Consider the following 24,983-nt stretch of genomic DNA (forward strand, 5'->3'; position numbering starts at 1 on the left):
CAATGGCCTGACCATAATTGTAAGATTTTCAAGCTGCAATAAAAGGTTAAATATACCTTTCATGGTGTCATGCTGTTAGCAATTAGATGAGAAGGAAAGAAAAGCAGAAGTGGGGGCCAGTATTGTTTAGAATATTATTTTTAGGTAGCTGCAGTATCATAAGCGTAAAAACACACAGATTTTGAGTATTGTGTGTATGACTGCTTCCTACTGCCTTCAGTGAGACACATGCACAGAGCACTCTGACAGAAAAGAATAAGTGCAGTAAGGCCCATCTCATGATGCACAGCAGTCTATATAACAAACCCCTCACCATCATCCTTTCACGTTGTTGTTGAGCTGATGAAAGGTCTGATATTGTTTACTCCACAGTTGAAATGAAACTGAAGGTGCAGGTGCAGAAACGTGACACATACATATGGATATATTGCTCTGAAACATCCTGTGCAGATGTTGGAGATATTGTGGTAAACATGTTAAGACACAGTTGTACAGTATCAATTTCAGATTAGTTTTTAAACATGGAACTAAGCAAAACTTAAGTAAAAGGTAAAGTCAGTCTTTAAAAAAATCTAATGGAAATATTGTGGATTAGGCTTCTCTAATAAGTGGATGCCTTCATTTCAGATTAAAAAAACTAACTGGTTGTATTCAATGAAAGCTGAGTTTTTTTCTTTATGGACATAATTATGATGTATAGAAATTAAACTAATTTGTTGTATTTTATGTTTGGAGCTAAATATAGCTTAACTTCTGTACTGAAAGCTAATTTGTTTGTGAGTGTATGAAGCTAACCCAGCAGCATGATTAGTATTTTTAGAATAGAGGAAAGAAATCCTGACAGAAATGGCATCAGAAACAATCCTTGGGGTGATGTGATGAGTTTATTTCTCCATGAGATAAATTTAAACAAGGGACTTTCATTTTTCCCTCAAGTAGAATATGAAAATAGCTGTAGTACAATTCCTGAATGTCCCCCATTGTGCTTCTTCGTAGCATTGCCTGCCAGACATGTCATAGCCTTACTACCAGGGTAGTTTGGTAAGTCACATCTCAACTGTCTGTCTTTTTAGTGTATGAAAGCTCTTCAACTATACACTGCTCAAAAAAATAAAGGGAACACCTAAACAACACAATATAACTCCAAGTAAATCAAACTTCTGTGAAATCAAACTGTCCACTTAGGAAGCAACACTGATTGACAATCAATTTCACAGCTGTTGTGCAAATGGAATAGACAACAGGGGGAAATCATACTCAATAAAGGAGTGGTTCTGCAGGTGGAGACCACAGACCACTTCTCAGTACCGAAGCTTTCTGGCTGATGTTTTGGTCATTTTGAATGTTGGTGGTGCTTTCACACTCGTGGTAGCATGAGACGGACTCTACAACCCACACAAGTGGCTCAGGTAGTGCAGCTTATCCAGGATGGCACATCAATGCGAGCTGTGGCAAGAAGGTTTGCTGTGTCTGTCAGCGTAGTGTCCAGAGCCTGGAGGCGCTACCAGGAGACAGGCCAGTACACCAGGAGACGTGGAGGAGGACATAGGAGGGCAACAACCCAGCAGCAGGACCACTACCTCCACCTTTGTGCAAGGAAGAACAGGAGGAGCACTGCCAGAGTCCCGCAAAATGACCTCCAGCAGGCCACAAATGTGCATGTGCCTGCACAAACGGTTAGAAACCGACTCCATGAGGATGGTATGAGGGCCAGACGTCCACAAATGGGGGTTGTGCTCACAGCCCATCACCGTGCAGAACGCTTGGCATTTGCCAGAGAACACCAGGATTGGCAAATTCACCACTGGCGCCCTGTGCTCTTCACAGATGAAAGCAGGTTCACACTGAGCACATATGACAAACGTGACAGAGTCTGGAGACACCGTGGAGAAAAATCTGCTGCCTGCAACATCCTTCAGCATGACTGGTTTGGCAGTGGGTCAGTAATGGTGTGGGGTGGCATTTCTTTGGAGGGGCGCATGGCCCTCCATGTGCTCGCCAGAGGTAGTCTGACTGCCATTAGATCCCAAGATGAGATCCTCAGACCCCTTGTGAGACCATATGCTGGTGCGGTTGGCCCTGGGTTCCTTCTAATGCAGGACGATGCTAGACCTCATGTGGCTGGAGTGTGTCAGCAGCTCCTGCATGAAGACAATGAAGCTATGGACTGGCCCGCCCGTTCTCCAGACCTGAATCCGATTGAACACATCTGGGACATCATGTCTCGCTCCATCCACCAACATCACATTGCACCACAGACTGTCCAGGAGTTGGCGGATACTTTAGTCCAGGTCTGGGAGGAGATCCCTCAGGAGACCATCCGCCGTCTCATCAGGAGCATGTCCAGGTGTTGTAGGGAGGTCATACAGGCATGTGGAGGCCACAAACAATATTGAGCCTCATTTTGTCTTGTTTTAAGGACATTACATCAAAGTTGGATCAGCCTGTAGTGTTTTTCCACTTTAATTTTGTGTGTGACTCCAAATCCAGGCCTCCATTGGTTAATAAATTTGATTTCCATCTATGATTATTATGTGATTTTGTTGTCAGCAAATTTAACTTTGTACAGAACAAAGTATTCAATGAGAATATTTCATTCATTCAGATCTAGGATGTGTTATTTGAGTGTTCCCTTTATTTTTTAGAGCAGTGTACATTTACCCTCTTTCCTTTACATCAACATGAAAATTTCCAAATGGCACTGTAATACAGACTTAGATGCTTTCAATTTGATGTGCTATGTAGACATATATTAATTTCTCTGCTTTAGTTTGAATATAGAGCATAAATCTATCCAGTCACTCTTCAGCTTATCATTAATTTACTCAGGTTGTCGAAATATAACCAAATCAGAAGATGACACAGATTCGATGCACAGAATTAGATTGAAATGAGGTTTTATTGTTCCAACTTAGGTAGACCTTGATTAGAGTTGTTAGAAGCCAGAGGATGAGGAAGCCCCAAGGATCCGAGCAGAAAGAGTGTTCTGGCGGTGGAAATATTTACAGTGCAGATTTCCTGAAGAAGAGTTCCATATGGCGACAGGCAGGCAGACAGATGGGCAGATCGACAAGAAGGCAGGACAACAAGCGATCAGGCAGGCTGACAGAAGTCCACATAACAGAGACTATGTTCCAGCAACAGACTGTGTCAGCAGCTGTCTTAAAAAGCCATGAGCTCATTAGCTGGATGAGTTGCAGCTGAGAACAATGAAGTGCCAGAACCAGCCAGCAGAGATCTCACAGTACCCTCCCCTCAACGATTGCCTCCAGGCAATCCCGAACGTTTCTCCGGATGACGTCTGTAAAAAGATGTAATGAGAGCAGGGTCCAGGATAAGAGAACGAGGTACCCAGGTTCTTTCTTCAGGTCCATATCCAGCCCAATCCACAAGGTACTGAAAACCACGCCCCCTACGTCGAACATCCAGGATACGATTGACCGTGTAAGCTGGATGGTCATCAATGAGACGAACAGGGGGAGGGAGCTGGGTGGGTGGATTCAGGGGACTTTCCGAGACTGGCTTGATCTGTGAAACATGAAAGGTAGGATGAATGTGCATAGAAGCTGGCAACTTGAGTCTCACCGCAGAAGGGTTGATGATCCTTTCTATGACAAAAGGACCGATGAAACGGGGGGCCAACTTTTGAGTAGTATCCTTTAATTTAATATTCTTGGTGGAGAGCCAGACCTTCTGATCAATGCAGTAGACCGGTGCAGTGGAACGGTGACGGTCAGCAAACCTTTTATTCTGTTCCAAAGTGCGTAGAAGTGTCCTCCTGGTCTGACGCCAGATCTTACGACACCTGGAGATATAATGCTGAACAGAGGGGACAACAGTGTCAGGTTCAATACTGGGGAATAATGGAGGTAGATAGCCCAGAGAAATCTCAAAGGGAGATAAACCAGTAGCAGAGGAAGTATGAATATTATGGGCATATTCTATCCAAGTGAGATGTCTGCACCAGGAAGAAGGGTTGTCATTAATCACACATCTCAATGCTACTTCCAGTTCCTGATTGCATCTCTCAGTCTGCCCATTAGACTGAGGGTGGTAACCAGATGAAAGGCTTACGGTAGCACCAATAGCCCTACAGAACTCCTTCCAGACTTGTGAAATGAACTGCGGGCCTCGGTCAGAGACAATATCCAAGGGCATGCCATGAATACGGAAGACATGAAGAACCAGAAGTTGAGCAGTCTCCAATGCAGACGGAAGCTTAGTTAAGGGAATAAAATGAACAGTCTTAGAGAATCTATCAACAACGGTAAAGATGACTGTGTTTCCGTCAGATGGCGGGAGACCAGTGACGAAGTCAATAGAGATGTGGGACCATGGGCAACTGGGGGTAGACAGAGGTTGAAGAAGACCGGCAGGAGGTTGATTTGAGTTCTTGTTACGGGCACATGTGGGACAAGCTGCGACAAACTCTCTAATGTCGGGATTCATAGTGGGCCACCAGAAATACCTCTTGGTAAAAGTGATCATACGATTAATCCCCGGATGACAGGTAAGTTTATTATTATGAACCCAATCCAGAACTTTATTGATGACGGAGTTCGGAACGAACAGTTTGCCTACAGGACCAGTACCTGGGTCTGGTTCAGATTGTTGTGCCTCCCTGATGTCCTTTTCAATGGCCCAGGTGAGGGCGCCCACAATGCAGGATTCCGGTAAGATGGAAGCTTCAGTCTTGGATTGCTCAGAATGAGAAAATTGGCGAGAGAGAGTGTTGGGCTTGATGTTCTTGGAGCCGGGTCTGTAAGAGATAGAAAAATTAAAACGAGCAAAAAACAGGGACCAACGGGCTTGTCTGGAGTTAAGTCTCTTGGCATTTTGGATGTAAGAGAGGTTTTTATGGTCAGTCCAAATGAGAAAAGGGACTTCCGCCCCCTCTAACCAATGCCGCCACTCCTCAAGCGCCAACTTGATAGCCAGAAGCTCTCAATTTCCCACATCGTAATTCTGCTCTGCTGACGACAAACGACGAGAAAAATAAGCACAAGGATGCACCTTGTTGTCTATAGGAGAACGTTGAGACAAGATGGCCCCTACTCCAATGTCAGAAGCATCAACCTCCACAACGAATTGCGCACTAGGATCAGGATGAGTCAGAATGGGTGCAGAAGAAAATAAAGTTTTCAATTTGCAAAAAGCTTTCTCTGCCTCAGGGGACCAATGGAATGTCTTCAGAGAGGAGGTAAGTTGAGTGAGAGGCACAGTGACCTGACTGTAGTTCTTTATGAACCTTCTATAAAAATGTGCAAAACCTAAGAACCTTTGGAGTTGCCTGCGATCCGTTGGAGTAGGCCACTCTGCCACTGCCTTGGTCTTCTCAGGATCCGTTCTGTACCTGCCTGCTTCAAAAATAAAACCCAAGAAGGTCACAGAAGAAACACCGAATTCACATTTTTCGGCTTTTACAAAGAGTTGGTTTTCATAAAGCCTCTGGAGTATGGTCCTGACATGCTGGTGATGCTGATCAATGTTCTGAGAGAAAATCAAAATATCATCCAGATAAACAAACACAAAGAGGTTGAGGAAATCACGGAGAACATCATTTATAAGAGCCTGAAAAACAGCGGGTGCGTTAGTCAATCCAAAAGGCATCACCAAATATTCAAAATGTCCCAGGGGAGTCTTGAAAGCTGTCTTCCACTCGTCACCCTCTCGGATCCGAACCAGATGATACGCATTGCGCAGGTCGAGCTTGGTAAAAATCTTGGCAGAGTGTAATTGGTCATGTATAGAATCAATGAGTGGTAAGGGGTACTTATTTTTGATTGTGATTTGATTCAACCCCCTATAATCAATGCAGGGTCTTAATGTGCTGTCTTTCTTCCCCACAAAGAAGAAGCCGGCGCCAACGGGGGAGGTAGATGGCCGAATGATCCCGGATGCTAAGGAATCCTCAATGTACTCCTTCATGACTCTTCTCTCCGGTCCAGAGAGATTGTATAGTCTGCTGGATGGTAACGGAGCACCTGGGAGGAGATCAATAGCACAGTCATAGGGGCGATGCATGGGTAAAGAAAGAGCCCCCTGTTTACTAAAAACAGATGCAAGATTGTGGTATTCAGGAGGAATCTTAGACAGATCAACAGGCTCAGGTGGTTCAATTTGTTTGCTAGAGTGAGAGACAGCAGTCTTTAGACAATTCTGGAGACAGTAATCACTCCACTTCTCTACTCTGCCCTCCACCCAATTAATCGCGGGATTATGTCTCTGCAACCACGGAAATCCTAGAACCAATTGTGGGGAGATAGAGGAGACAACAAAGAACTCACCCCATTCATGGTGGTTACCTGAGGTAATGATGTGAAGGTGGGGCACTTTAAACTTCACCTGAGATATGGTTTGACCAGTGATGCCCGAAACAGAAAGGGGGTGGTTGAGAGACTGAGAAGGTATCTTAAGTTTGTCAACTAGATCCAAGGAAATAAGATTCTGTTCCGCACCAGAATCAATAAAAGCATCCACTGGACACTTTTCTTGGCCAATAATAATAGTGACTGGAAAACACAGACGAGATATAGGGGAAAAATGGGACATGCTCATCAAAGTTCCCTGACCTATTGACAAGCCCCCTCTTTTCCCTTCTTAGGGCTTCTTGCAACATAATGTCCACCTTGTCCACAATACAAACAAAGACCAGCCCCAAAACGACGTTGTCGCTCTTCAGGAGAGAGACGGGTGTGACCAACCTGCATAGGCTCAGGTTCCACAGATCCCTCCGAAGAGGAAGTGGGTGTATCAAGGTAAGCGGTCCGAGGTGCCATAAAGTGCTGCCACTCTGACTTATGATTCCTCTCTGCTTGTCTCTCTCTTAGGCGGTTGTCAATACGGATTGACAGTTTGATTAAATCATCCAGTCTCACGGGTTGATCTCTTAAAACCAACTGGTCCTTTATCTGATCTGTAAGGGAATTCACAAAAATACCCTTGAGTGCCGCTTCATCCCAACCCACCTCCTGTGCTGCCACCCGGAAGTCGATGGCGAACTCCGCCAATGCCCTCTTTCCCTGTTTGAGGGTAAGTAACTTCTTAGCAGCTGTCTCCTGTTGGAGTGGTTGATCAAAGACTTCCTTGAAGTGACTGAAAAAAACTGCGTAACTCAGAGACTCAATAGGGTTAGTTGTGAGAAAAGCTGCTGGGTAAAGCAGATCCTTTTAGGGAGGTAACAATAAAAGTGATCTTGGAAGCAGCAGTCGGAAACAGAGAGGGGGAACGACTAAAAGCCAACTCACATTGGAGAGAAAACCCACCAAAATTATTAGGGTTGCCATCAAAAAGTTCAGACGGACGGAAATCAGGTTCTCGGATCCCGGACGAGTGGGTTGTGGGTGGCTGAGGATTCTCAGAACGAGCTGGAGGATTGGAAGGAGCGGGTGAGAGTTTGGTTAATATTTCACTTAAGGCATGTACCATACCACCAAGTTCCGTGAGATGGGCATCTGTCGTCCTTTGTTGTTGTAGCAACTGTTGAAGCATGGTCTCAGTGGATTGGAGGCGTTCCCTCCAGGAGGTCTGTTCATCTTCATCTGATTTGTTTTTCGACATGTCTGCTGGCTGGAACATACTATCATTAATTTACTCAGGTTGTCGAAATATAACCAAATCAGAAGATGACACAGATTCGATGCACAGAATTAGATTGAAATGAGGTTTTATTGTTCCAACTTAGGTAGACCTTGATTAGAGTTGTTAGAAGCCAGAGGATGAGGAAGCCCCAAGGATCCGAGCAGAGAGAGTGTGTTCTGGCGGTGGAAATATTTACAGTGCAGATTTCCTGAAGAAGAGTTCCATATGGCGACAGGCAGGCAGACAGATGGGCAGATCGACAGGAAGGCAGGACAACAAGCGATCAGGCAGGCTGACAGAAGTCCACATAACAGAGACTATGTTCCAGCAACAGACTGTGTCAGCAGCTGTCTTAAAAAGCCATGAGCTCATTAGCTGGATGAGTTGCAGCTGAGAACAATGAAGTGCCAGAACCAGCCAGCAGAGATATCACACAGCTAAATCTACCAGACGGTCTTATCTACCTCTAACCAGCCGTTATTTAAATGTACACTTTAGCCCATACAGAACAAATTTTTCCCAACCAAATATTCTATTTTTTGGCTTTCATAATCTTTTATTTCTATTGTCTCATTCTTGTTACTTGAGATGTGAGAGTGGACTAACAACTCATAGCTGATCGGCAATAAAGTATGTTGGGAAACAAACCATTAAATGACATGAAGCCTTAAAGTCATTTGTTTGGATACATTTATTATTTATAGTTTTGTATTCTGCCCCTTGACACTGATACTCCTAAATAAATATTACCTTCAGAAATCACATAGCTAGAATATAGTCTACCTGTGTGTAAATTAAACCCTGTATAAATACAGCTGTTCTGTGTAGCCCTCAGATGTTAGAGAACATAAGAGAACCAACAACACTATGAAGACAATGGAAGACACTAGACAGGTGATGGATAAAGCAAGGTATTTTATAAAACAATATCTCAAACTGTGAACATCTCACAGAGTGCTGTTCAGCTCATCCTCTTATGGTGCGTTCACACCAAACGCGATTTCTGCAAAAGGAGTGGCCAATTTACATGTTATCCCTATGTAGAGGCGCATTCAGGAGCGGAGCGGCGCAGCGCGGAAGGCGCAGCGCGGAAGGCGCAGCGCGGAAGGCGTGGCAAGCAAAGCGGGAGCAAAGCGGGAGCGGAGCGGCGTGATGGACGAGTTGAAAAATCTGAACTTTTTCCTAAATTCGCGTCGCGTCAACCAATCAGGGACTGGATGTGGCTGTGACGTAGGGTGAAGGACCAAACCGGAGAAGAAGCAGTTGTCAGTGAAGATGAAGGACCAGATCATAGTGGCAGTGTGCGGCAAGCCAGAGTTGTATGATTCAACTAATTACTTTTACCGAGACAAGTACAGAAACGACCTGGCCTGGTTATGTTTAGGCACAAATATCTTAAATTTAGGAGATGTGGACATTAAAAATCGGCTGTTTTTTTACTGAGCTGAGATTTATTTACTCACCGAAGACAGATGGACAGGCGTTCAGCAGAGGGGATACAGCACCGGTAAACCATGGTGAAGTTAGTTTGAAGTTGGATGTTCAAGCTCCGCGGAGTTAGCGGCATCTAGCTCAGGGTTGATCCAATTCAGGCACTCAGATTTTCCACGATTGTTTGGTTCGGAAACTTATTGACGGTCTTTAGTGAACCACCGCGCGTCAGAAGAGGGAGCAACAGAGAGCAGCTAGCCTTAAATCTGGGTGCCTGACTCGGATCGGCCGGTGTCCGGTGTCTGGCTTCGGGCTGGCTTCACTGCGGTTGCCGGTAGTTGGCGTCCCGGAGGCCGATTCATCTCCCAAAGCGGGGCAGCAGATCTTCGAACTGGGTCCTGGATAGACGGAAGTACCGCTGAACTCGACCGTCATCCAGACGCAACTCCTGGAGTAGGTGGTGGTAATCTCCGAACTGTTCCCGTCCCTGAAGAATCTGGTGAACCCAGGGACATTGACGTCGGCGGCGTTTTTTGGCTCTCCACAGGTAAAACGCCGTGATTATACGTGAAATCCATGTCCAGCATGTTCAGTTGAAACCAGCAAGCAGCAGATGGAAGCTCCTCCTATTTGATGACGCGGCAAAGCATTGCCGCTTGTTGCAGAATGCCAACGCGGAGTTCACGTGGAATGTGAAGCGGGCAAAAGCACACAAATGAGGCGATAAATTCGGAGAAATTGCATTTGGTGTGAATGCACCATTAAAATGCCAAGAGTGTGGCATAATGGAAAATTTACCATGACATGATGGTTTAACTAAACTGACCAGGACAGCGTTAGTCAGAGACACATCCAAGAGACTCAGGATAACTCTGGAGAAGCTGCAGAGATCGACAGCTCTGAAACAGTTGACAAGACAACTCAAGCAGAAAGCCATTCCTAAAAAAATAGCCATTACAAGAATTGTTTGCAGCTTTCTACAAGCCATGTGGAGGACACAACAAACCTGTAGAAGAAAATGCTTATGTCAGACAAGACCAAAATTTAGTTTTTTTGCTTACATGCAAAATGCTTTGTTCAGAAGGAAACTAACACCACATCTGAAGATGCTAGTCCCATTGTGAACCATGAAGGTGGCACCATCATGACGTGAAAATGCTTTTCTTCATCAGAACCAGGACAGCTGGCTAGATTTGGGAAGATGATGAAGCTATCCCAAATGCTCAAGTAGAAGACAAATGGACTTCTTCTCTTGTTTCTTGAAGATGTTATGCCTTTCATCCTAAATGGCTCTTCAGTTCTGAACATGGCTAGAAGTAACAGGTTTATAAGTTGTAGTTAGAACAATAACACTAATAGGGCCATTAAGGTCACCAATGAGGGATTTAGGAGATGTGTCACTGGCCATACCTATTCAGTATATTCAGCTCGATTCAATTTGTTGCCTGAAAATCCAAACATGTCCCAAACGATGCCATTTCAGGTTTTTTTGGTCACATATCCTAGGGTTTGAATCACTAAAAACCCACCTGGGGAGAAGAGTGAAGGCAACAGAGTAGGTATTAGAAAGATGAAATCTGAAGCCACCACCTCTGTTCGGTGTTGATTTTCATGTTTAAATTCAATGGTTTTTTTTACTCCTTTCTGAAACCACCTGTCTTCCCTGCCCAAAATGTGCACATTGCTGTGTTCAAATAATTCTCCATAGATCTCCACTCAAAGAGTTCACTCTTCTGTGTTGGACCATGTTCCGAATTGAAGATACCTTTTGGATGAGAGCCAAAAATACTTATAGAAACAGAATAAGAAGTCTAGATGCCTTCTACTCAAGAACTTAGTATCATGTCTTGGTGATTGAGAAGCTATACACCAATGTATGGATGGAGCTAAATCCTGGAAGAAAACTTGTTAGAGGCTGCAAAAGACATAAAGCTGGGTCAGAGGGTCATTTCCAGCAGAACAACGAGATTAAAGATACAAGCAAAGCTTTATTGTAATGGTTTAGATCAACGTATGTCCATGTGTTAAAATACGATGCATCTGTCACTATACTTTTTTATAGGTAAATATGGGTTTTTCCTTTGTTTTTGTTTAATTGGACAGCAACAATTTTGAAGGAGGCATATGACATGGTTGACACAGTGACTTAAGTCTTAAGTCCATCTGTGTAATCTCAATTTATAGTGAAAGCAATGGGGTATTAACCAAACAGCTGTCATCAACACTCACTAAAAGCTCTGTGTTGTGAAAGAAGCACATAATTCAATATAGCAGGAAAAGATATTGTAGTCATTGTTTAAATCAAAGATAGAAAAAAACAATAGGAGAGAGCTCATGTTTCTGATCAAACAAACCTCACAGGAGCCAGTTTGCTGTCAACCAGATGAGACTTACATGCACTTTATGTAAGTCTTTATGTTTATCCAAAAGATTCACAAGGAAACATCAGCTGAAGGAGATTAAGATCTCACTACCATGTACTATTTCATTTAGATAAACTCCAGTCTGGCCAGGATGAATTATGAAGCTTAAAAGTGCATTATGCTTTACTCAGTGAGTCAGGCAAGCAGTCAACTTTCCATTCAAGCATAGAAGCAATAAGCAGATGCACAATGGGTAAACATTTACTGGTCACACAAGCAAAGCAGCATTAAGAGTCATTATTGGCAACTTTCTCAGACATTACTCCTTCAGAGTGAGACCAGAAACAGCCTTCTCAACCTGAAATATTGGCTGAAGGTGCTTAATTTCTCTTTATGCCATTTTATACAGCAAAATTTGAGAAAAGCAGTATTTTGCATCCTGTTAGTGTGAATACTAGTAATCAAATCAACATAATTTGTGTATAATTATCTACATAATTTGAAACACTGTAAGCCTGAAAAACAAAGAACACCTAAAAGATGTCTACTGTATAACTAAATGGGTTTTGTTCTGTAGGATTCTGGTTTTTGATTTATAGATCACTTTAAAATGTCCCCAGTCAGTAATCATGATTAGCCCAGTGCCTAATAATTCAAATATTACAAAGACTTATAAAACAAATTTAAATTAAAAACATAATCCTTTCTTTTGTGCTGAAAAATAAAGGTGAAATGAATCTCTTTTTCCATCTCAGTGGTTTTCATCTCCATGTCACAAAACATCTCAGAGCGTTTCTGTGATGGGTTTGGAGGACACAGCCTTACTGCAGAGTGCAGCTCTGTTATGTAAGGTAATTTGCTGAGTTTGGATGGATTTCTTTCATGCAGAAGCATGCAGTTACCTTACCCACCATTTGTTTTTTGCAAAGCATCTGCTGTTGAACTGCGAAAACAGACACTGCTGAAAGCCCAATTCAGTTGCTGCTTGATTACAATCATCGCAACTTTGCAATCAAACTCTGTATTTTTTTATTTCTTGTTTAAATTCTGAGGAACCACAGCAAATAAGTAAATTATAATTCAGTTTATATAGCGCCAATTCACAACACATGTCTCAAGGCACTTCACAAAAGTCAGATACATACATTACAAATAATCGTAATCATTGAACAGTGCAGTCAGATTCAGTTATTTATTCAAATTGGATAAAAAATTTTCCTATCTAAGGAAACAAAGCAAAAGGTGGCTACTTTGAAGAACCTAGAATATAAGACATATTTTCAGTTGTTTCACAATTTTTTGTTCAGTATATAATTCCACATGTGTTAATTCATAGTTTTGATGCCTTCAGTGTGAAGCTACAATATTCATAGTCATGAAAATAAAGACAACTCTTTGAATGAGAAGGTGTGTCCAAACTTTTGGTCTGTACTTTATATTAAATTGTTGTGGCTGAAATGTATTGTTGAAAAAATTTCAACCAATTTGACCTGCTTTGCTCTCTCCCAGCACAAAACCCCATCCAAATGTTCCTGTTAAATGAAAAAGTGCCACAAATGTATTTGACATTGTATGCTTGACTAAATCAGTCGCAGTTATTTAGACATGAGAAAAGGTTTAAGCCTTGATCTCTGAGAGACAGTCAACACAGTTATAAAAGCTCTTTGTGCTAAAGAAATTTAAAATAATTCACTACTGCAGGGGGAGATGTTGTTAATTTCCACATCTACTTTTGGAGGCCATGTAATGTCACATTGAACATGTTATGGTTGGTTTGTATTTTTAAACATTTCATAAGATCAGTGTGAAAAAAGCTAGCATTGTAATTGCATTTAGATTGAAATGCATTGTTCAGTTCTTTATCATTTTTGGCCAAAGTCATTACAAGCTGCTGTGGAGTGTCTAAAAGAACTGGAGCCACAGGTTGCAGAGCCCTGCTATAGGAGGAATGACTTGAACACAGAGTGTTATGCTTCATAACATTAACAGTCAACAATCTATCAGACTGCTCGAGATGTAAGCTGTCTCCGATGGCCCAACAGCCATGTTTGATATGAAAACCACCATTAAAATCTAAAATCTTTATCCATGTAAGTTTTCTATTTGTAAAATCTTTCAGTGTGGAAATATTTATACTCTTGAAGAAAAAAAAACAGCTGTCAAAACATAAGTACGTTGCCACCCCAATTGCAGTTCTACTACTTGTATCACTGCTATGAGGAAGATTAAATAGTCAAAATTTGCAAACAAAATTTGCTGAAAATAATCTAACAAGATGCAATATCAGTTAAGTAAAAAAAAAATAAACAATAGTTTTTATAGAACTGTCTCTATCTGCAAATATTGCAGTGGAGAAATTAAAGACTTGCCCCAAACTTAAAGAGGGAGTGGATGTTCAATTGTCATAACTTGTACTTCAGTTTGAAGGTTTTGTCATGAGGTTACATTTTTCATCTTTTCAGTACCGACACTCTGCGCTGTCCTCTCAGAGGAGTTGAAATATGTCTTCAACAGTCTGATGAAGACCTTTGGGACTGCTGGTGAGAGTTAGACTCTTTGTGCACTCAACCACTCAATGCTTTAACCTCTTAAGCTGACTGAATAATACTGATGATACTAATGTAAGTAATTACCATCAGCAATTCAGAATGTGCCCTCATTACGCAACAGATGAACGTGGATTTCTGTCTGCTGCCAAATCAAAGCTGCTGATGCCAGAAATGAAAACAGAAAAACAAACTATTTTATTCATAGCCAGTCCACATATAGAAACATGGTTTGAAGAGCATATCTGCACTTTTTCAGCTACAGCTTGTGTCACATTTATACAATAATTGACTTTGTAGCCACTGGTGGTGGCAGAGCAGCTAAACCAGGGAGGGTGTCAGTGTTCTGATCCAAGCGACTTTTAATATGATGGAGAAGTGTTCCCAGGAAACAGTCGCCCTCACCAGCTGGCTTTCTCCCTGCCTGGATGTCATCTATAGATTACAGTGACTCAGATAGATTGAATGTCCTGAATGCATTTGCATCCCTTTTTACTGTTCTAGACATATTATGACAATTGGGAATTGATGCATTATAGAAATCAAGCTTATCTACTGAAACAGTGAGAGCACATTGGCATAAATCGAACAATATTATGTATTATAAGAAGAAAAAGAGCAAAACTTTTTCCATCATATATTGTAACCATAATAGAGCTATTTTTAAAGGGTTTTATGGGAAAAAATGTCTGTAATTAACACACAAACATTTTAATGATGTACAAGTAAAAAAAGTTTATACAAATTAGATTGGAATAAAGAATACATTTAAAAGTAATTAAGAGAATGACAGTTTCACACATTTCAAACTGCACATTTATCTGGACACTGGATCACCACTGTGAAACATGTATGTGGCAGCATCATGCTGAGGGTATGCTGTTCTTTCTGTTTCAAAAAGCTGAAGACTGATGTTACAGATGCCCTCCCTCTGAAATACCAGAGCTGGAGCTGTTTTGCAAAGAAAAAGAGCAACAATTTTACTCTCTAGATGTACAAAGGTAGGAGGAGCAATGCTGAAAAGACTTGTAGCAGAATTTGCAGCAAAATGTGGTTCTGTAAAGTATAGGCCAAGTGGGTTAACTAAACATGCATGTATATTCCAAAAAAAAAAGTATTGTTTTTGTTCCAGCTCATGAATATGTACTGCATTGTGTTAGTTTGTCACCAAATCCCAATTAAATACATTCAATAGACCAGAAGCAAAGATAAATATAAAATACTTTTACCAAACAAGTAAATTAACCCCCACTGTACTTTAAAAAACCCTGTTGCCTAGGGCACAACGTGGTGTAAAATGGTGATGTTCTTCTATTTTCTGCTTTGTTTGTTGTTGCTTTTGCTTACATCTAATCCTAATTTGTTAATCTTCCTGCCTTTGTTTTATTTGCCAATTTCACTCCTTCAGTGTAGATGTGTAAAGGTCCACGCCTCATATGTTTTTTGTTTTCTTGGGCTTGCTCCTTGCATGGACATCACATACTGTTCTGTCCTTTTGTTTTGCAGAGGAACTACTATAGGACTCCTTTCCTTTTTGGTACATCGAATACAGTCAGCTTAGCTCACATCTGCTTGTCTCTTGTCAAACTGTAACTTCAGAGATCTGGGTTCAGGGAGCAAGAACCTATAGCAACACCTTAAGTCCAAAATGCCAATTAAAAACAGTGAAATCAAAGCAATACGGCTTTTATCTCAGTTTGCTTCAAAGCGGTTACAATATAAAAGTTAAGCAAAGTTGCTAAAAGCTTTGTGGGAATCTCTATCATCATAATGAATTTTAAAACAACTGTATCAATCCCAACATATTGTTCCACCTCTGTGTGCAAGAGAGAGGAAAAAATAGCTCCCATCATAAATGTAAAACACTCTTTAGAGCTTATGTAATGTCACTCCAAGAGCCATGGAAAGTTGCACAATTGTAACAAACTTAAAACATGTTCAGCCAGTACAGATTTCCGTGTTTAGGCTACGCACTTAGCTGGAAGCAGATGAGCAGAGGAAAGACTATCTGCCTCACAGCGTTACACTTTAAACAGAATTTAATCAGATGGACTTTGTAACATTCGCATATGTTGATGATCAAAGATCTGAAGAGATGTCCAAAGAGCAGCCACAAAGACCTTGGTTTATAAAACTTAAATCATTTGACGTTTGTTTTAATTTGTATTATAACAAATTAGTACAGAATATTCAAACATAAATCCATTAAAATAATACTCTGATGAGTACCCATACATCTCTATATGCTGAGTTAGGTTTAATTCAATTAAAATTTCCACAAAGGTTTGTTAATCTTTTTAATGTTTTTATTAGAAACAATGTCAAACATTGTGAAATTCAGCATGAGTGTCTGTGTGCACAAAAAAACAATGACTCCTGTTACATACATTTAAATTAACAGCTGATATTAACTGTCCATTTGTAATTCATTAATTTAAAGTCAGAAATGTTAAGCCCGCTCCCATCACAAACTTCCACCCATACCTTAGGGTATATACCATAGGTGCTACCATAGGAGAACACTGCAAACATGTGGAGTAAGATGTGTTGCCAGGTGAGACCAAAACTGAACTTTTGAGATTGCATGCAAAACATTATGTGTGGCTAAAAACTATTGCTGCGCATCAACCTTAACACACAATCCTCATGCTGACATATGGTGGTGGCAGAATCATGTTGTGGAGACAACAAGAAAGCTGGTCAGTTTAATAGAGCTAACTACAAGGCAATCTAGAAAGAAAACCTGTTATAGATTAAAAAAGACTTAAGAGGCGAAACATACAGCTAGATCTGCAGTAAAATGGTTTAGATCAAAGACATTCATATATTTGAATAGACCGGCCAAAGTTCAGAGTTAAACTTAATCGAAAGTCTGTGGTAAGATTTGAAAACTGATGTTCTTCACCCAGTTTCACTGAACTTTAGCTACTTTGCAAAGAAGAATCTCTTGATGTGTAAAGCTGGTAAAGACAATAGACTTGCAGCTGTTACTGCAACAAGTAAAAAAATTAAAGTAGCTATTTTCTCTCAGTTCACAATACTGTAATTATCTGTGAATCATCAACATCATCATCATCATCTATGGGCTATCCTATCTATATACTTTTGCATGACCCTGTATCTAATTTTTTCAAAAAATATATATATTATGGTAAATTGACTGAATTTTATATAGCACCTTTCCAGTCATACAGACCGCTCAAAGCATTTTACACTAGAGCCACATTCACCCAATTGCACTCACTAACGCTCACACATTCATACACCGATACACAGATCGATAGGCAACTTGAGGTTAAGTGCCTTGCCCAGGGGCACATCGACATACAGCAGGAGGAAACTGGAATCAAACCCACAACCTTCCGATTACAAGACGACTACTCTTCCTACTGAGCCAGTCATTACCTATTTTCAGACAGAGGAATATGTATGTTTAAGCAGATTTTTATGAGCCAGAAACTCTAAAACATGTCTTCATGCATTTTAGTCCCGCAACATATGAGGGAACATATTATTGCATTTAATCTGGGTGGTCCAATACTTTAATTTGGCTTGTGTAAACATGCTGAGATATCTCCTCACACAAAGACTACTTTACTTTAAGGTCAACACATGTTAAAAAAACAACAGCTCATGGAAAACAAAACAACTGCTCCTCAAATCCTGCAATCGCAAGTTCACATCCTCATCACAAGTCAAACAGCACATCGGACAACAAAAAGGACATGTGGCATGTCTTATTATAAAACACAGTGTGCCAAGAGTTTGTCCTCTGCATGCAACAGACGATGGTGGCAGTGACAAGACGTTCACCCCTGCAGGAGGGTGAACGTGTGATGCAGACTCCCCTGAGCCCCAGAATCTTATTACACCCGGTTCCTGAACTCAGCTTGCTCAAAGCTCTCTTATTTTCCCCTCGTTGTGTGTCTCGCATCACTTCAATCTATCCGCTGATGGTGTGTAATAGGACACTCTGCCCTCCGCCTCATCCTTTCTTCTGTAGAAAGTGTTGTCTAATTACTGATTGCAGTTTCCTTCTGCACATACATTTAATCAAGAGTAGAGCATGGTGCAGCCAGGCTGGCTGCTCTCTACCAGATTTTGCCAGGGAATAATAATACTCATTTCTTTTAGATAAGGCACAGTAGAAGAGTGTTAATGTTGGCCATGGCTGTTTGATATTGTGTTACCAGTTTAGTTTCTGTAGCGTTACTGTTCTGTGCCAGGAATATAGGGGAACAAGGAGGTTCTGGTGTTGTCATTAATATCTAATGGCAGACTGAAACACCAGTAACTGTGTTTCTACCATCTGCAGGGCTCACAATTACAGAATGTGGTCACAGACACCCAGGGTTCGGTTAGTGTGCAATTAGCTTCTTGCATCTGATATGGTTACAAGTCGAAGGTCATGAACAACAACTGCACTGGTCAGCAAATACAGGAGGGAAAGGTCAGATTGGAAGTCAAGATAAAGGCAGCTTCTAAACAAATAGGAACTATGTGATAGAGTGGGCCTGTAACTTTAAACAGGGAGTCCGTATTTGTTCTCTCGTTACTATAATGCAGATTTAGACTTAAAGATAAATATATTTCATCTTTGCAACACAAACTCTGAAAAGAGAGGTAGTCCCCATTTCTCGGAAACCCCTAAATAAAGTCCTGTGTAAGCAACTGCCTTCAAAACTAATCTAATTGGTAAATAGTCCAGCTGTATGTATTTTAATCTGAACATGAATCCAGATCTTCTGAGAAGACGTCAGATGTTTGTTAGAGAATATTAAAGAACAAACAGCATCATGAAGACAAATAAATAGAGAACACAGGTCATGGAGAAGTTTAAAGGAGGGTTATGCTACAAAACAATATCCCAGGCTTTGCAACATCTCTCAGAGCACTGGTTAAACCATCATCTGAAAATAAAGAGTATGGCCCAACTGCAAACTTTTAAATGAATGGCCACCTGACAAAACAGAGACACAAAGGAAACCCAAAAACCCCTATAGATCAGAACAAGATGTGCAAAGCTGGCAAAAACATACTCCAAAATATATGTAGCTGTGAAATGGCATCTACATCTACAAAGTCACACACTTTCAGTGGGTTTTTGTAAAAAGGTTTATATTCCGTGTATTATTTTCCTTCTACAAACACTACTTTTTGTGGGTCTATCCCATAAAATCCCAATAAAATACACTGTAGTTTGTGGCTGTAATGTGACTCAATGTGAAAAGGTTCAAGAGATATGAATACCTTGTAAAGGTGCAGTACACACATTTAAAAAACTGGAATAAACCCAACAATGACCCGAGAGATGTATCATCCTTTAATTTTTCTAATACTTCATAAAATGTTATTTGTAGTTAACTTGTAGTTGTTAAAACACTAGTTCATGTATTTCAGACGGTGGTATGCTTGGTATTTATCACTTAATAACAAAGAGCTATTAAAACCAGTTGTGTCTAGCAGTGACAAAGATGTAAGATTCAATTCAAATTTCCTTTTGAAAAAAGATTGCAATGTGCAAGTATATCCCAGGTTCCCATGACTTTAGAAATAGACATGCATAAATGATTCAGTTTGTTTAAATAAAACTAAACAGAAACATCAAAAGCAACAAAAACTAAGCCTGAGAAAATATTGTTCAAAACCAATTAAAGGATTAGCAGAAAGCTTAATTACTTTGAAGCAAAACATAAACAAAGGACAACTTAAGATTTTGTAGGTTTGGTTCTTCTTTAAAATAATCCCTGTTAGCATGACACATTGTCTTTAACACTTAAAGAAGATGGAAACAGGGGGTTAATGGAGTTCATGCAGTAGGGACAATATTGAAATTGTTAAAATGGCAGGGAGCAGAGAAGTCGGAATAAATGAGCCCCAGTTATAAAACATGTTGATCACATGGAACTGGCCTGAAAAGCAATTGAAGAGAAGAATCTCTCTCAGCACTGTACAAACAGGTCTGTCCTAAATACAAAACTCCTCCGTTTGCCACTGACTCAGAAGCAGCCAATAGGATTCATCTTCCCTTTCATTAGTGCTTGATTTACTTATAGCTATTGCAGAACAAGTCATTGATATTTGAAACACAAATGTGTTTGTGTGTTTTGTTTATTGAAGTATGTGAGATGCTTTTGATGTCCTCCAGATCAGAAGTGTGAAATTCACAGTGTCATGCTGCATTATGACCGGTTGTTTACTTTTCAGGGCTTGACCACTTCATTTCCTGTGTATGTATATACACTGCTCAAAAAAATAAAGGGAACACCTAAACAACACAATATAACTCCAAGTAAATCAAACTTCTGTGAAATCAAACTGTCCACTTAGGAAGCAACACTGATTGACAATCAATTTCACAGCTGTTGTACAAATGGAATAGACAACAGGGGGAAATCTTTGGCGATTAGCAAGACACTCAATAAAGGAGTGGTTCTGCAGGTGGGGACCACAGACCACTTCTCAGTACCGATGCTTTCTGGCTGATGTTTTGGTCTCTTTTGAATGTTGGTGGTGCTTTCACACTGGTGGTAGCATGAGACGGACTCTACAACCCACACAAGTGGCTCAGGTAGTGCAGCTCATCCAGGATGGCACATCAATGCAAGCTGTGGCAAGAAGGTTTGCTGTGTCTGTCAGCGTAGTGTCCAGAGCCTGGAGGCGCTACCAGGAGACAGGCCAGTACACCAGGAGACGTGGAGGAGGCCATAGGAGGGCAACAACCCAGCAGCAGGACGCTACCTCTGCCTTTGTGCAAGGAGGAACAGGAGGAGCACTGCCAGAGCCCTGCAAAATGACCTCCAGCAGGCCACAAATGTGCATGTGTCTGCACAAACGGTTAGAAACCGACTCCATGAGGATGGTATGAGGGCCCAACGTCCACAAATGGGGGTTGTGCTCACAGCCCAACACCGTGCAGGACGCTTGGCATTTGCCAGAGAACACCAGGATTGGCAAATTCGCCACTGGCGCCCTGTGCTCTTCACAGATGAAAGCAGGTTCACACTGAGCACATGTGACAGACGTGACAGAGTCTGGAGACACCGTGGAGAGCGATCTGCTGCCTGCAACATCCTTCAGCATGACCGGTTTGGCAGTGGGTCAGTAATGGTGTGGGGTGGCATTTCTTTGGAGGCGCGCACGGCCCTCCATGTGCTCGCCAGAGGTAGCCTGACTGCCATTAGGTACCAAGATGAGATCCTCAGACCCCTTGTGGGACCATATGCTGGTGCGGTTGACCCTGGGTTCCTCCTAATGCAGGACAATGCTAGACCTCATGTGGCTAGAGTGTGTCAGCAGTTCCTGCAAGATGAAGACATTGAAGCTATGGACTGGCCCGCCCGTTCCCCAGACCTGAATCCGATTGAGCACATCTGGGACATCATGTCTCGCTCCATCCATCAACGTCACGTTGCACCACAGACTGTCCAGGAGTTGGAAGATGCTTTAGTCCACGTCTGGGAGGAGATCCCTCAGGAGACCATCCGCCGTCTCATCAGGAGCAGGCATTGTAGGGAGGTCATACAGGCTTGTAGAGGCCACACACAATACTGAGCCTCATTTTGTCTTGTTTTAAGGACATTACATCAAAGTTGGATCGGCCTGTAGTGTGTTTTTCCACTTTAATTTTGTGTGTGACTCCAAATCCTGGCCTCCATTGGTTAATAAATTTGATTTCCATTGATGATTTTTGTGTGATTTTGTTGTCAGCACATTCAACTTTGTACAGAACAAAGTATTCAATGAGAATATTTAATTCATTCAGATCTAAAATGTGTTATTTGAGTGTTCCCTTTATTTTTTAGAGCAGTGTATTTAAGTGTATACATACATACATACATACATACATACTTGCATGGTATATATCTCCAGTACATGTGAACTTTTCACAACTTTTTGAACTGTACCTGCAGTCTAATTTAGATGCAAAATATTTGTTTTGTTTGATTGTTGTTTGTTTTTTTTTGGTTGTTTATTTTTTTAACAAAAATAAGTTATTACATTCCACAAATGTATTTTTAAAAATAATGTATTTTATGTAGGGTGGTCCACTCATGGCTGGTTTCTAAATAGAATTAATACAATTTAGTCCAGCTGCCAAATACAGCAGTGAACTAGCGCTTTAGCACTCTGCAGAATCAGAACCCAATAAATGCATTATGCCATTTTCATGATTTATGAAAAACAGTAAACCCAAACTGAGAAAATGTTTTGTACTCAAATCTATGAAGTGCTTTAAAAATGCATCCATGCACTTTAATCTGATAAAGTAAGGAATTTTGGAATGGAAAATTTGTAGGAACCCTGTTCTACAGGGAAAATTATGCTTACTTTGGAAAACTGAGGCAAAATTGGCTAAACCAAATGTTTAGTCCTTTACACTACTGACAGGAAATATTCTTATGTGTTATTTGAAATCCTGATGAAAATCTTTGCAAATTTATGGCCAAGCTTAGATATAAACAGGTTTCCTACAGAAACAAAACCATTGGTAGTGAATGTTTGGGTAATCTGACAAAGCAAGATTTACAGGGCTATAGTTGAACCTGCTGTTGGATCTTTGCCAACTATTTAGGTAAGTTTGCAGATGTTATATCAGCCAGATGCCAACTTTGTTACAGCTGTCATTCAAAGGCTAGGAGGTATGGATACCTTTTTAGATATGCTGAAATCATCTGCCTGGAAAAAATAACAGTGCTCTACAGGACATGTCACATTAGCGATGGACTTCAGGAAAGTAAGCCCAACTCATTATGCCTCACAATAAAACCTGTTTTACAATGGCATTTGATTTTCACATATTGTGTGATTAATTAAAGCTTAAATTAACAAACATTAATAACCTTGGACTTGTGGTTCAGTTGCATTTTGAGCTGAAACTAAAAAGCAAATAAAGCAGAGTTTTACATGCATCTGAGTGCACAAGGGTCTTCTGGGGCAGAGATAACAAGAAGCGAACAGAACAGAACAAACCAGTGATGCCTTAAGTTTCCTCAAGCGTCAACTCTAACAACCTTGACTTGTGCATTCTCAAAGAGTGCTTCTCTTGGCTTCAGTAACAAAGACATTTAATGCTGCAAGCAGATGCAATGCTATAGAATCAGTCTCTGTAAGTTTGTTAAGCCACAAGTCTGTGCTACTGACAATCAAAAACCCATTTAGGATACATGAATAAATAAATCAATAAACAAGAAACTATTTTGTCTTGGCTATTATGGTGTTAAATTTCATCTTTTTTAAATCATTACAACTTAAAAAAACTAGTTGGACAGTTTGTCATTATTATGTTATAATTATTAATAATCCTAATAAAAAATGTGTCTTTATTATATATCAATGTGATCTCATAAGTAAGAAATATGAAATATGAAAAAATGAAACTGTGGAGTATAACCTAAAGTACAAGGATGAGAATTATTTATTTTCTTTACTGCATTAAAATGTTTCTATGTGGCCTTGATTACCGCCATCAGCCGCCAATGTGGACTGAAATCCTCCTCCGCCCCCACAGAGCGTTGTTAATATTACTGATTGCAAACATGCATAAAAACTTTAGTGCAACAGGTACGAGCATTCAGCGCAAACTATAACCTCTCGTGGTGTTTTTATTTTGGAACAAAGCGCTCTGAGAAGAAGTGGAAGTTGAGTAAAAACTCTTGTAAGTTCGAGGAGAAGAGCTGCTGTCTTACCTATGGTGGTGATCACCGTGATGGCGAAATAAAAGGAGCCTGCGAATTTCCACTGCACGCCGGCTTTGTGCGGTTTAAGCTGCAGCACCACCTTCTCTAGCTCGTCAAAGTCCTCTTTGGAGAGGTTGAAAGTGTTGAGCAGCTCCTGCTTCCTGATGTCTAGACTTTCCTTCTGGGTTGTCTCCTCCTGAGACTCCAGCACGTCAAAGATCGCGGCGCCCACGATCAGGTAGGTGAAGGTGCAGATGATGAGGGCGAGGGTCCGCACGTTCTGCCTCTTCATAGCTACGGTCGGTGCAGGGTCAGGGGCGCAGTCGGAGAGGCAGCGCGGGGCTGCAGGACGGGGAGCTCGGTTGGCTCATGGCTCTACTGACTGACGGAGCAGCGGAGCCCTCTGCTTGTTTTATGATGAAGAGGAGCTGTTCTTTCAGCACCACTCCCCCTAAAACACACCTCCTATACCCGAACCCTCCCCCAGTTATAGATACCCCTTCATGTCTTTAAAAGTTGTTCGATGTTAGGATTATTTGCGATTTTAGTGCATCGTCGTAGTAATATTTGTACATGTTTTGGTTTAATACTTCTCTAGGCTTTCTAAAGGTTTATGAAAGTTTTTCTTTAGACTTTGTTTTTTTGTTCATTTTCAATGCAGTTGAAGAAATGTTTTTTTTTTTTTTTTTCATTTTCAAATGATGGAACACAACACATTGTGACGTTGATTTACTGATGAAGTGACTTCTTTAGACAATTGGTGACATCAGCTTTTATTCAGCAGTATAAGAGTAAAGAGGACTAAATACAATTTTTAATCAAAGTTTTGAGATTTTTTTTTTTGTTACAGATGTGTAAAATGATGTTTCCTGTTCCTTCCCATTTCTTAATTATGCTTTATTTGTTGGTCTATCATAAACAGTTTCAATGAAATACATTAAACTCTACGGTTTTATCATGACATAAATTTTATACAACTAAATTAAATACTGTTTTAAGTTAAAGATTGTCCTTGGTCTCATTTACGTTCTATTCACTTTTTACAGTAATGCCCTTTCCTGTGGTTAGTTTGATTAAGCCACTGTTTTTCCACTTATCTCTGATTGATGTATCTTAACTTATTTTGTAACTGTCTTTGAGACAGTGGTAAAACTCAATGAAAAAAGTATAACAATTAAACAAAAGCATGAGCCACACCCCTTGTTCTAGAAGTCAGTTGTTACTTATAGACTCTTAACTAAGCAAAGATTCACCACTTTTCCAAATTTAAAAATATGCATTTTAGGCATTACATTAGGGCTTTAGAACATACTGATAGACATGCATATTTTTCACATCTATATGGTTCCTTAAGAACATAGTTAAATAATTAATTAAAGTAT

General features: G+C 40.7%; 1 protein-coding gene and 1 long non-coding RNA gene across 2 annotated transcripts in view; both read right to left on the minus strand.

Moving 5' to 3' along the window:
• The window catches only part of kcnk3a (potassium channel, subfamily K, member 3a), a 64,872-nt gene extending 40,641 nt beyond the window's left edge, over positions 1-24,231 (minus strand). Inside the window, exon 1 of the mRNA XM_047387109.1 lies at positions 23,611-24,231. Within this exon, the coding sequence (XP_047243065.1) occupies positions 23,611-23,893 (283 nt within the window). The 5' untranslated portion in view covers positions 23,894-24,231. The remainder of the gene's footprint in view (positions 1-23,610) is intronic.
• Positions 4,608-7,142, minus strand: LOC124881523. The gene is made up of 2 exons (XR_007041679.1): positions 6,969-7,142; positions 4,608-4,759 (listed from the first exon to the last, which is right to left on the minus strand). It is a non-coding gene; the product is annotated as an uncharacterized LOC124881523 (long non-coding RNA).
• Positions 24,232-24,983: the final 752 nt, after the last annotated feature.

Source organism: Girardinichthys multiradiatus, chromosome 15 (genome assembly GCF_021462225.1).
Source record: "Girardinichthys multiradiatus isolate DD_20200921_A chromosome 15, DD_fGirMul_XY1, whole genome shotgun sequence".
NCBI classification, from domain to species: domain Eukaryota; kingdom Metazoa; phylum Chordata; class Actinopteri; order Cyprinodontiformes; family Goodeidae; genus Girardinichthys; species Girardinichthys multiradiatus.